The 12,500-nt window shown below is 43.0% G+C and overlaps 1 protein-coding gene across 1 annotated transcript; it reads right to left on the bottom strand.

Moving 5' to 3' along the window:
- Positions 1-2,993: 2,993 nt before the first annotated feature.
- On the bottom strand, positions 2,994-3,950 carry LOC123266016 (ATP-dependent DNA helicase pif1-like). The gene has a single exon (XM_044730043.1). The coding sequence runs from the start codon at positions 3,948-3,950 to the stop codon at positions 2,994-2,996; it is 957 nt and encodes a 318-aa protein (XP_044585978.1).
- Between the last annotated feature and the right edge of the window lie 8,550 nt (positions 3,951-12,500).

Genomic DNA, 12,500 nt, shown 5'->3' with positions numbered 1-12,500 from the left:
TTTGAACTTATTTTTATAATGATAAATTAATATTCAGAATATAACATTTATTTTTATAATATAAAATTGATTATTTATAGTCAAAAATTAATTTTTACAATTAAGAACCAATTATTTATAATCTCAAATTAATTATTTATTATCTAAAATTAATTTTTATAATTTAAAATCAATTTTTATAATTTAAAATTAATTTTTATAATTTAAAATTAATTATTCATGGTCTGGAATTTATTTTCTTGTAAAAAAATTAATTTCAATAATATAGAGGCAGGCGCAATAGCCTGGTCAGCTCGTTACCCACTCTCTGAAACAGTGGGACCCAGGTTCAATCCCGGCACGCATCAATATTTTTCAGTGATTATAATTAAAAATATGTGCGTTACATTGCCAGCCTCTAAAAGTGGCAAAGATAGCCGGGTGGCACACGTCTGACTTGGGCGATCACCCAGTTAAGCTACAACTTAATTGGGTGACCACTCTAGTCAACGTTGGCTCGCATGAGGGATCTTTGCACACATGGAGAAGGGCCTAATGCTCCAGTGGTCGATAAAGAAGAGTTCATTATCAATCACTATAGACTTAGCCCAGCTCCGACTGTACTTTCATAGGTTTCCTCTGTGTTTTCCCCATGATTCTGTTCCAACAGCCTGAGTATGTGAGGTTCAGGGTGAATACGGTACATAAAGCACAAGTCGGGCCACAGCCGTAAAAATGAAGAGTAGTAACCAAGCAAAATCATTAATTTTGAGAAAGGATTGGGGTGTAAAGGGGCATAATAAACCTATACACTGGAAATTCATCGAAATAGAATAGAAATAATTTCAATAATATAACATTAATCTTTCTTAAATATATTCTATTATTTATAGTCTAAAATTATTTATCATCATCAAGAATCAATGAGCATTAATACGTTATCAATTTTTGTACAAAAAATTGATAATTTATTAAATATTAATAATTTTTTGATATAGAATTCAGTCAAATAATTTATAATCAATTATTTATAGTCTAAAATTAATTATCATTATTTCAAATCAATTATTCATAATCTAATATGTAAAACTCTCGTGTCACAATGTTCGTTCCCATACTCCTCCGAAACGGCTTGACCGATTCTTATGAAATTTTTTATGCATATTCAGTAAGCCTAAAAATCGGCTACTATCTAATTTTCTAACCTCTAAGTGATAAGGAGTGTTCAGCCCAAAAATTTTTTTTTATTTTTTTTTTATTTTTTTGATAAATTTTTTTTTTTTTATTTTTTTATTATGTGGCATCAAAAAATACATACAACTCTAAATTTGCACTTTTTTATCACCAACCCTTGCTTTTTAATAGTCATTCTCATAATTTTATCATTTTCTATCCCGCTCGATAACATCAATTATTATTACTTGGTAAGTTATCCCCTCCATGTGTCTACCGGTGTCACTTCTCACCCTGTAAACAGCACGGAGTAGGGATGTTACCTCTACAGTTTTCGGCTATTATTAGTGTTTATGCTTTAAGCGTAGTAGTTACACATTTTTACTATCACAGTGTAACTCTCATATCAAATATATTCTCGAGTAGCTTTATTATTTATTTATTAATGACTAATATTATTGAATATAATTAATTATTAATAATTAATAAAATTATTAATTTTGAGTGTAAATCGCACGATCAGTTAATTAAGTGACTTACATAGCCTCTAAAATACTCAACAAGTGTCACGAGTTCCCGCAAACAACGGCTATTGAGTTGTAAGTATAAATTATTTTTCACGTTTATTATAAAATCAAAAATTATTCTTTCTTATTTCTAACGAAAATATTGTTGGGAATGGAGAAAAACGAATTCGCTGAAAGTTAGATTTTTATTACAATTGGGAAATTTTTTTTTGTGTTTACTTATAAGAGCTCTAACTTCGACAGAATTTTTTTTTTCACTATTTCTAATAATATGTATTTTCGATATAATTGAGAAACATAAAATTTTTCGCTTTTGTGAAACTATCTAATTTTTACATGTATATTTAATGTAATCAAAGATAAAATAAATGATTAATATGATAATTAAATATAATAATCAAATAATTCAATCAGTTCTATTCATGTGTGTTTTGTATTGTACAGTGAACAATGCCAACAAAACGCGAAGGGGCCAAATAAATCTAGAAGCATTCGAAATAGAAGAGCCCAAAGAACCCAAGAACAAGTTCAGGAAGAAAATACTTGAGCGCGTGTGAGAATGGCGCAATTACGTCAAGCACAATCAGACAATACACGAGCTAAACGCAATGAAGTCATGAAATTAGAACAACGACAATCACACCGTTTCAATAGACGCAGAGCGAATGACCAACAACACCAACAGGCACATCGAGCATTTGTAGCTACATCATTTCTGCGTCTAGCATTCCAGTATGAGCCCGATATTGAATATTATGCTCATTCAAAAGTAGTAATTGGTGCTATGGACAAAGAATGCCCGTATTGTCATCCTTTGAAATTCAAAAATGAACCAGCCGTAATGTGTTGCGCGTCAGGTAAGGTACAACTACCTGTAATTGAAACACCACCGGGACCATTGAACGGTTTCCTTATCGGCACAGATCCAGATTCTAACGTGTTCATGAAGTCCATTCGAACATTCAACTCATGCTTTCAAATGACATCGTTCGGAGCAACAGAAATAGTTTAAAATACTACTGCAAATGGTCAACAATACAATTCAACATTTGAAATCAGAGGCCAAGTTTATCATAAAATAGGCTCATTGCTGCCAATGCCAAACGAACCAAATAAATTTTTACAAATCTAATTAATGGGCAGCGAAGACTCACGAAGCGCACTAGCCAATCGGGTGGATGCACGATGTGGCTACAATAACCTTGATTCATTCATTGCTAGACGCATCGTCAGCGAGCTGGATGCTCTATTGAATGAGCATAATGAATTGTTGAAAATATTCAAATCCCACATGCACAAATTAGAAAGCGATAATCACGCTATTGTTATTAATCCTGATAAAACACCAGCTGGAGAACACATTCGTAGATTCCATGAACTACAATTATCGCCAGCTTTGTCAATATTCGGGTATATTTTGTCAGTCAAGGTGATTAAATCTGGGACAGTTTCACAATTAATATAGGACACGTTTATTCTTTCATCTTCTTCCGGAATTTGGCCATCACCTATATCAATCAGTATTTTTGAAAACTCTTCTGCTTTCGAATTTAGCTGAAGATGAACACGCATATTGATAGTCAAAGATAAAACTTTGACCGAAGGCCATAAAATTGATGACTTAATACAGGCTTTAACTTCATCTGCACGTGTTCCTCGTGGCACAACAGGCAAAGTTTGTCTAAAATCACCGGCCAAGAGAACAATTACTCCTCCCATAATTCGGTCGCAATCTCTAATATCTTTGAGCAATCTGTTTAGAGCTTCAATAGCATTTTTGTGAGCCATAGTGCATTCGTCCCAGATAATAATTTTTGTTTCTCGCAGCACATGAGCCATATCACTCTGTTTAGAGATGTTACAAAGTGGAGACTCAGAATAACCTAAATTGAGAGGTAATTTAAAGGCAGAGTGAGCTGTTTTACCTCCGTCTATCAAAGTCGCAGCAATTCCTGAAGAAGCAACGGCTATAGCGATGTTTTTTTCACTCCTGATTTTCGCAAGCAGTAAATTGATTAAAAACGTTTTTCCAGTACCACCTGGAGCATCAAGAAAATACAACTGCCCAGAATCAGATATAATCGAATTTAAAATTTCATTGTAAACTTTTCTCTGTTCTAGATTTAATTTAGGAACATTTTCAGCTACAACTTTAGTTAAATAGACGGTGTCGTAAGCCAATTCACGCAAATATTGACGATTAGTGACAATAAACCTTTCATCTCGGGTTGGAGAGTGGAGGCCGAACTGAAGAAGTGTTTTTCCAGACATTGATATAACAATATCTTCAAGTAGTATGAAACATTTGTTGTAAATAACGTCAAGTAACAGCTCAACATTTCCACCGTCTCATTCTACCTCTCTCTTAATATCTTCTGAAAAATAATCTCGATATTTCTCCCATAATTTCGATGGGTCGTCAACATGACAAAAAACTAACATAATGGCAAACAGCTCACGGATCTTGTAGGGCGAATCAGAGATGCAAGCTTCATCCAGAGTGCGATACCAATTTTTTCATGGATTCACCGCATATTTTGAAGCAGCTTTTCTAAGTTGTTTAGACCTAATTGTACCTGAAAATCTTTTTCGCCGTTTTTGTCCTCTCCTTGATGAAAGTGATGGTTGAGTGTGTAACGTTACATTTTATGTAGTGTTACAGTAGTAGTATATTTGTGTTATATCGTGAGTTTTATTGTGTGAGTACGGTAATTTCGGAATATTGGGAACTATCGTGAGAGTGTGCTTGTGAGATAGTTGTCTCGAGGATATCGAGCTGCACTGCGGAAAAGTGACCGATGTAACGTGTCTCCCGGTCAGTTACCGATGACTGAACTTAGGTTCAGCCTCTTGGAGCGAGGTGATTATCGCGGAGGAGCGACTGAAATGTCGTCGCCCCGAAGTACGGGAGTTTGGCAGGCTCATGCGGTAGCTTGCGGTTGACAGGCCTCGATTGCTGGATGCTCGAGGGTAGTCGCGAGTACTGTCAAGGCTCCCAGGGGAGCGGAATCGCTGGTAGGTCTGGGACACTAGTTGTGTGAGTGGGAATGAGTGTGGAGTTTGTATGTCTGGGAGTAGCGTGAAAGTGAGTTGAGCGCATGTAGCTAATGGTATGAATGTAGTAGGGGTACGGTGAGAGGCAGTCTGGCTGGAGTAGTGAAAGAGTAAGGTTTGGTTTTGTGTGGAAGTCCAGCTTGGGACCAGATTAAAGAAGGTTCTGGCTTTGGGTCCTCGTGGAGGACGGACGTGCCGTCGCTGCTAGGCAGCGTTAGTGATATACCGTGAAGGGAGTCAGTCACGAGCTCTCGTAGAGTGAGCATCGTGTTTGAGAGTCGAGTTGGTCTCTCGTATCGTAGCTGGCGTGCCTCACGCTTGCTATTTTCGTAGACAATGGCCTGAGCTATAGTCTTTGTTTCGTGTTCGTTTGGGACGGCTTCCGCGATATATTTTAATATCGATTTATTTTATTTTATCGGTTAATAAAGTTGGGCGTTAGTTCGAAGTACCGATTATGGTACTAGGTATCGTTTAGTCCCGTTTTGTAAAGAAATTGCTTCCTCTGAGAGATCGAATCACGACCCTCTCTCCATAACCTGCATAACTGAGCGACACCGAGGTATTCCGTTACCGTCGAGGCTGCTCTTGGTCTTCTGGGAACATAAAAATTAAGTTATCGTATCCCGGTTGCCGATACCGGTGAAACAAAAGTCGGCTGGCGCCTGTCGGGGTTCCTGGGGATCGAGAGATGGCTGAGATGGACGAAGTGTAACGTAGTGAATTATGAGTTACCATGAAAATTTACCGCGTGAGAAAATCTACGTTACAAATTGGCGCCCAACGTGGGGCCACGTTGATCAGAGGAAGGTAAGTGAGTTTGAGTATTTTGTGTATGTTGTGTGTGAGTATGTGTAAGGTTCGCGGGTTTGGTGGCCGATCGTCTGGTGAGGTTGTCAGGAGGGTGTGGCAGGCCTCAGTTGTGGGATGGACGAGGAAGCTGGCTCTCGAGAAAAGCCGCCAAATTGCGTTAGAGTAACGTCTGTGTATGAATTTTATTTGTTTGTATGTGTGTGTGCATTTGGTATGTGAAGAAAATTCGAGAAGGTTTGGAAAGAATGTAAAAGAACAATAGATGTGTAAAAGATTAGTATATATTATCGATGACATCAGTTTGCAGGTATTTACTGCTGGTATTTGCCTGCAAAAATTTTTGAGTTTTTCCCGTTAAGAATTTTTCCGAGAAGTTGAGACTGACGTCATCACGAAAGAATGTTATTGTTCGCTGTTCCGACTAGACTTCGAGCGTTCTCGAAAAGTACCGGAAAACGGCGGGAGAGTCCGCCATGTTTGGTCACGGGGCCTGAGGACCCGCGCTGGTTGGCTATTCCTTCCTACCGACTACCGTACGAGCCGCGTGGAGAGCGCTGAGCTCGTCACTTATTGCTACGAAGCCAAGCTGAGTAGACGTGCTTTCAGTATTCATTTAAAGTTTTCTTGTCGCATTATTTGTTAATTTCGGTAGTAAGTACCGAGTTCAAAGTTAATTTGAAGGTGTTTTTGTTTCCCGAGCGGAATTTCCTACGAGTAGAAATTGATAGTGCTTTTCGATTGTGTCTCCCGAGGCCTACGTAAAGAGTCCACCATCTCGAGTAAGCAAAGTTAGGAATCAGGGTGGGTAGAACTGTTTTTTTGTATTTTTCCTTTCATATTTTTTTTTTATTATTATTTAATTCCTTTTTTTTATTTTTTTTTTTTTTTATTTCTTTTGTTTAATTATTCGATAGAAAATTTAATCTAAAATCTTTCTAGTTTCTTTCTATTATCCCTGAATAACTTCCTGAAAACCTTGCCCAGTGTGTGTGCAGTGATAGTTAATTATTAAAAATCCATTATTTGTCCCGCGAGAGAAATTTCTCTTTGTTATATCGAAAAGAATTACCGAAAACAAAGAGAGTTCCGAAATCGGACCTCTTTGTCTCGCTCACGAAAAATAGTCACATGAGTGCTAGGCCTTTGTGTCTAGTCGCGAGCGACAGTCGCAAGCGAGCGAGCGACAGCCGCAAGCGAGCGCCGAGCGCCAAGCAGGTAAGCGAGCGACAGCCGCTGCAGTCTACCGAACAGTCTCGCTACCGTGTACACTACAGTGTACGGGCTGGACCGATTCTCGGAATTCCCGAACACTAAATAAATACGTTAGTGTAGAATATATCGTCAAGACTATTGTCTTCCTTTTTATTGATTTTTTTTTTTCTGAAGTTATTTTCGGAATTTCTTTCTCTCTCGTACACACTCTGAATAGTGTTGTTATCAATTTATCGTAAACGAACTCAAGTAGTTTGCTTAGCGAATTCCGAAACTCTTATTGAGTGTGCTGGAATTTATTTATTACTGTTTTTTTATTATTAAAAATTTTTTTTTTTTGTGATACTATATTAATTTCACTTTTTCTTTGTGAAATCAATTATCGCGATGGCTAATCCAGCCGATAGACCGAATATTGAAATCCACGAAGCCAGTGGAACCTCTCGTTCGGGGAATCAGAGTAGAGACCCGTCCCTCGGCGGAAGCCAAGAAAGCGTTCTCTCGCATGAGTCCCAGCGGGATGTCGAAGTGGTTGAGGAACTACCAGTGAATCAACCCCCAGCAAATCGTCTTCCGGGGAATCAACCCCCTATCGCGGCTAATGTTCCGAGGGTCCAACCCCTGTTGAATCCAGCTCCTATCGAAGTCGATGTTCGGCAAGCGCGACCCCCGGCGGCTGATCGGAGGCCGCGCCAGGAACTACCTCCCCGGCAGAGAGACGAAAGACCTCGGCGAGAACGGGAAGGACCTCCCCGGGACGAGTATGAATTTCCGCGACAAAGGAGACCAGGACAACGTCGTCCCGTCTATCCTAATCGACGTGATTACCAGCTAGATACCGATGACGATATCGATGAACCTCAGGAACGTCCATTACCGGCTACGGCTGTTCTTTCAGCCATGAAACGATGGAATTTGTCCTTCGGAGGGACAAAATCTGAGGACGTGGAGAATTTTATTACCCGTATCGAAGAGGGTAGACAACTATTACCGATTCGCGATGAGGATCTTCTTCGGGCATTACCGTTTGCTTTGAGTGGTGCCGCTCTCATCTGGTACCGATCTCATTCAATATACTTTACGTCTTGGGCAACAGCTCGAGTAGCTTTCCGTGGTCGTTTCGCCGACCCTGATTACCAGATCGCCCTTCGGGCAGAAATCTCGAATCGCACCCAGGATGAAAATGAGCCTGTGGGTGATTATATCGCGTGTATGTGGGGACTCTTCTCTCGTACCAATCCTCCTTGGAGCGAATGGGAGCGAGTCACCTATGTACACAGGAATTTACTTCCAGCATACCGTCTCGTCATTCCCTTGACGGAAGATCTAACTTTGGATGCTCTCGAAGTTATGGCAGGGCGACAAGAACAAATCTTGCGTAGTGTTACGCATCACAAGTCTCCGCCTCTGCCTGAGGACTCAATGTGTCCAAGTTTCGCGTACACGGGGCCTCGACGGGCCAAACCCCGACGACTGGCTTTACATCAGGTCCAAATGGATGAGGCTGACGATGAGGAGCCTCCAATAGATATTTTGGATGCCATAGTTCCCGGACGTCGTTTCCAACCGCGGAGGACTGACGCAAACCCGCGAGCTCCCGTAAGTGCTCCAGCAGCTGCTGCTAAGCCAGTACAGACAGGCGACTCTGCGGCCGCCCTTCCCGAACCACTTCAGGGGCTAACAAGCCCAACACCAGCTCCACGACCTACTGTCACACCTCGAGCTGGATCTGGAGCAACCTCAGGGCCACCGATGCTCTGTTGGAACTGTGATGGGACAGGCCATCAACACCGTATGTGTACCGCCCCTCGGAGGATTTTCTGTTATCGTTGTGGTACCCCAGGGGTCACCCGAGTACAATGTCCACGTTGTAATCCGGGAAACTCCCGTCAGTGAGCGTTGATCCGGCTCCAGCGTTCACGCCTACCGCATTGCCGAGGAGAAAGATCCCGACTCAGCTACTAACCTCTGTGTCGGTAGCTGAGACTATTCAAGGCCTTAGGAGTTTGGACTCTGAGCCAACTGCCTTTTATATCGACATCGAGGTCCTTGGTGTAAAAGTCCGAGCCCTCGTCGATTCTGGAGCCAGCAAGACCTTCATAGGCCCAGAATATATCTCCTTATTCTCGCAGCTTGGAGTTCCCGCGCTTCAAACAGCCCCCCGACGAGTTATCGTAGCTAACGGACTTGAAGTTAAAGTCAACACAGCCACCGATACCTGGATAGGAATCGGAGGTAAGCAAGTACGGCAGCGCTTCTATTGGATGCCGTCTTTATCTCAATCGTGCGTTCTTGGTCTCGATTTTCTGCGTGCCGCGAAAATAATTATCGACTTTGCAGCTAGCAAATGGTGGTTTCAGAGTGATCCCGCGAAGGTACAATCCTTCATTCCTGAGGCTCCATCAAGCCAATTGGTGATGTGTCACGGTCTTCAGACTATGACCGAGTCGGAATCCGACCGATTGGAACGATTTTTAGACTCGCATCTACCGGAAAGCTCCGATAAACCAGGTCTTACGACTCTGGCGGAACATCACATCGATGTCGGTGGATGTGACCCGATTAAACAACGACATTATCAGGTATCTCCCGCCATCCTCGAGATCATGTGGAAAGAGGTGGATGCCATGCTCGAGAATGATGTTATCGAACCATCTACCAGCAACTGGTCAAGTCCAGTGGTAATGGTTAAAAAGCCGAATGGCAAATATCGCTTTTGTATCGACTTTCGGAAGGTAAACGCTAAAACTAAGCGTGATGCCTATCCGATCCCGAATATGGCCGCCATTCTCAACCAATTACGGCGAGCCAACTATCTTACGACCTTGGATTTGAGCCAAGCGTACTTCCAAGTACCACTTTCTCCGGAAAGTCGGGAAATTACCGCTTTTACCGTCCCAGGGCGAGGCCTGTTTCAGTTCAAACGCATGCCGTTTGGACTCACGAATGCTCCAGCGACGTTTCAACGTCTACTGGATAGCCTGATTGGACCCGACCTCTATCCCCACGTCTTCGTCTATTTAGATGACATCATTATCGTATCAGAGACATTTGAGGAACATCTTTACTGGTTAGAAAAGGTACTTGAGCGGATTAAGGCCGCTGGTCTCACCATTAATCGAGAAAAAAGTGTCTTTTGCCGAGCCGAAGTTCGTTACCTCGGTTTTGTCGTCAACAGTGAAGGGGTTCAAATTGATCCTGAGAAGACCTCAGCTGTGATGGAATTCCCGACGCCCACCAATGTCAAGCAAATCCGAAGATTTCTTGGCATGGCTTCCTGGTATCGTCGATTTATTCCCGAGTTTGCTACCGTTGCCGAGCCGTTAACTCGGCTTACTAAGAAAACTGTCGTATGGCAGTGGGGTGAGGAACAAGAGAAGGCGTTTGAGTTATTGAAGGCTCGACTAACGTCTGCGCCAACTCTTGCTTGTCCTGATTTTTCGTTACCGTTCACGCTGCAAACAGATGCGAGTAGTGTTGGTCTGGGTGCAGTGCTCACGCAAGTTATGGATGGAGAAGAGCGAGTGATCGCCTTCGCAAGTCGTGCTCTCACTGATGCGGAGAAAAGGTACTCCACTACTGAGCAGGAATGCTTAGCAGTGCTTTGGTCCATACGTAAATTCCGTTGTTATTTAGAAGGCTACGACTTCACCGTGATTTCCGATCACAGTAGTCTGCGCTGGCTAAATAATTTGAAAAATCCTACCGGCCGTCTTGCAAGATGGGCTCTCGAAATGATGGAGTATTCTTTCACTATCGTTCATCGACGTGGTGCTTGTCATCATGTTCCAGATGCTCTGTCACGGATCCCAGAGGGTCTCGTTGAATTAAATTTTGTTGGAGAGATCCAGGACCAATGGTATCTCCGTAAATTCCGAGATGTTGAACGAGTTCCGGACCGCTTTCCTGATTGGCGTCTCGAGGATGATAAATTATATTATTGTCGGCCGAACCACCACGTGGATCATGAGATTGGAGATCTCGATGCGTGGAAGTTGGTGGTACCAAAGGAGAGACGTGTCGAAGTCATCCGAGAAAATCACGATCCACCTCAGACGGGTCACCTAGGTGTAGAAAAAACTTTCCGTCGGGTATCCATCCGTTATTATTGGCCTAATATGTTCCGAGATATTACCGAGTTTATACGTAAGTGTGACACTTGTCAACGAGGCAAGGTCGAGCAAGCTGCTCCCGTTGGACATATGCATCAAAGAATTATCGAATCACCATGGGTCATGATTGCAGCTGATGTTGTGTGTGCTGGTACGCCCAGTAAATCTGGACACACGGCTGCTCTCGTCATACAGGACTTGTATACTAAGTGGATTGAAATATATCCTCTTCGACGAGCTACTGGAGCAAAGATTGCCACTGCTCTCGAAGACCTAGTTATTTCTCGTTGGGGCGCTCCCAGAATATTACTTACCGATAACGGAACCGAGTTCGTGAATAAAGACTTACGAGCCCTGGCAGAGCGAGTGGGATGTAAATTGACCAATACACCACCATATCACGCCCAGGCTAATCCCGTTGAACGGGTGAATCGTGTTTTAGAAACCATGATACGTTCATTTATCCGTGCTGACCACCGAGAGTGGGACTTACATCTACACGAGTTTCGTTTCGCTTATAATACCGCGTTTCACAGCTCTATTGGAACGACTCCCGCTTTTGCTAATTTTGGTCGAGAGCCAGAGGCTGCGATCTCTCTTCGTCGAGAAGTAGAGGGAGCTATCGAAGTAGTCCCGAGACCCCACGAAGAGTGGGTAAGTCGAATGACTCGACTGAATAAATGGAGACAGTCTATCGTTCACGCTCTCGAAGCTGCCTTTCAGAGGCAAGCGCATCACTATAATTTACGCCGACGCGCAAGACGCTTTGAAGTCGGAGATCTCGTGCTGAAACGGCAACATGTTCTATCTTCAGCTGCCAAGAAGGTCACAGCTAAGCTGATGACTCCGTTCCACGGACCATTCGTGGTTTCTCGTCGAATTTCAGATACAGTTTACGAACTTGAAACCATGGAAGGAGAAAGAGTCGGACCCATATCGGTCCAAGATTTAAAACCCTATAATATTCCTGAGTAAATCCTTCCTAAATCCCGTTTATCTCTCGATTGTTATCTTTATTTACGTTACTTTACTATTAGCCAGTAAGGTTCTGTTCCGTTCAAATTAATCTAATCTGTTTAGGGATATGGCAGACGACAGCATCGAACAGCTCCAGGACGAGTTGGCCAGCGTGATGCTGAATCCCGACGAGCCCGAGGTCATAGACCTCGAGATGGAGGAGAGCTCAGAAGGTACCGCAACCGAGCCCATGGAGGAGGACGACGAGGCGAGGCTGGACGACGTGGAAGCTCAAGAGCCCAACGGCGTCGATCTCGAACCACCACCGGAGAATGCTACCTCCGAGATTCGACCAAGTCGATGATAGTCCCATGTGGGACGCCATCCGCCCTCATCTAGCGGAGTTAGTGTGGCTAAACGAATACCGACCAGGCCTCTTGCAAAGCCTGGTGATTACGGCGGTAAAGATGGGTCATCAAAATGGCCAACCGTGCGCGCTGGAGAAAGCCACCACTCCAGGCCGCGCCCGATTTGCGACTCCTGGGGAGATCCAGGAATTACCGAGAATGGTCAGCGTCGGAACGCAAACCCAGTTGCTACCAAATAACAAAGGGAAGCAGCGTCGGGATTCGAAGCCAAACACCTCAGCTTCGACCTCTACCGCGAGTCCACG

The sequence above is a fragment of the Cotesia glomerata genome, linkage group LG5 (genome assembly GCF_020080835.1).
Source record: "Cotesia glomerata isolate CgM1 linkage group LG5, MPM_Cglom_v2.3, whole genome shotgun sequence".
Taxonomy (NCBI): domain Eukaryota; kingdom Metazoa; phylum Arthropoda; class Insecta; order Hymenoptera; family Braconidae; genus Cotesia; species Cotesia glomerata.
The sequence above is the reverse complement of the archived record's forward strand: the minus strand, read 5'-3'. Positions and strand labels throughout refer to the sequence as shown.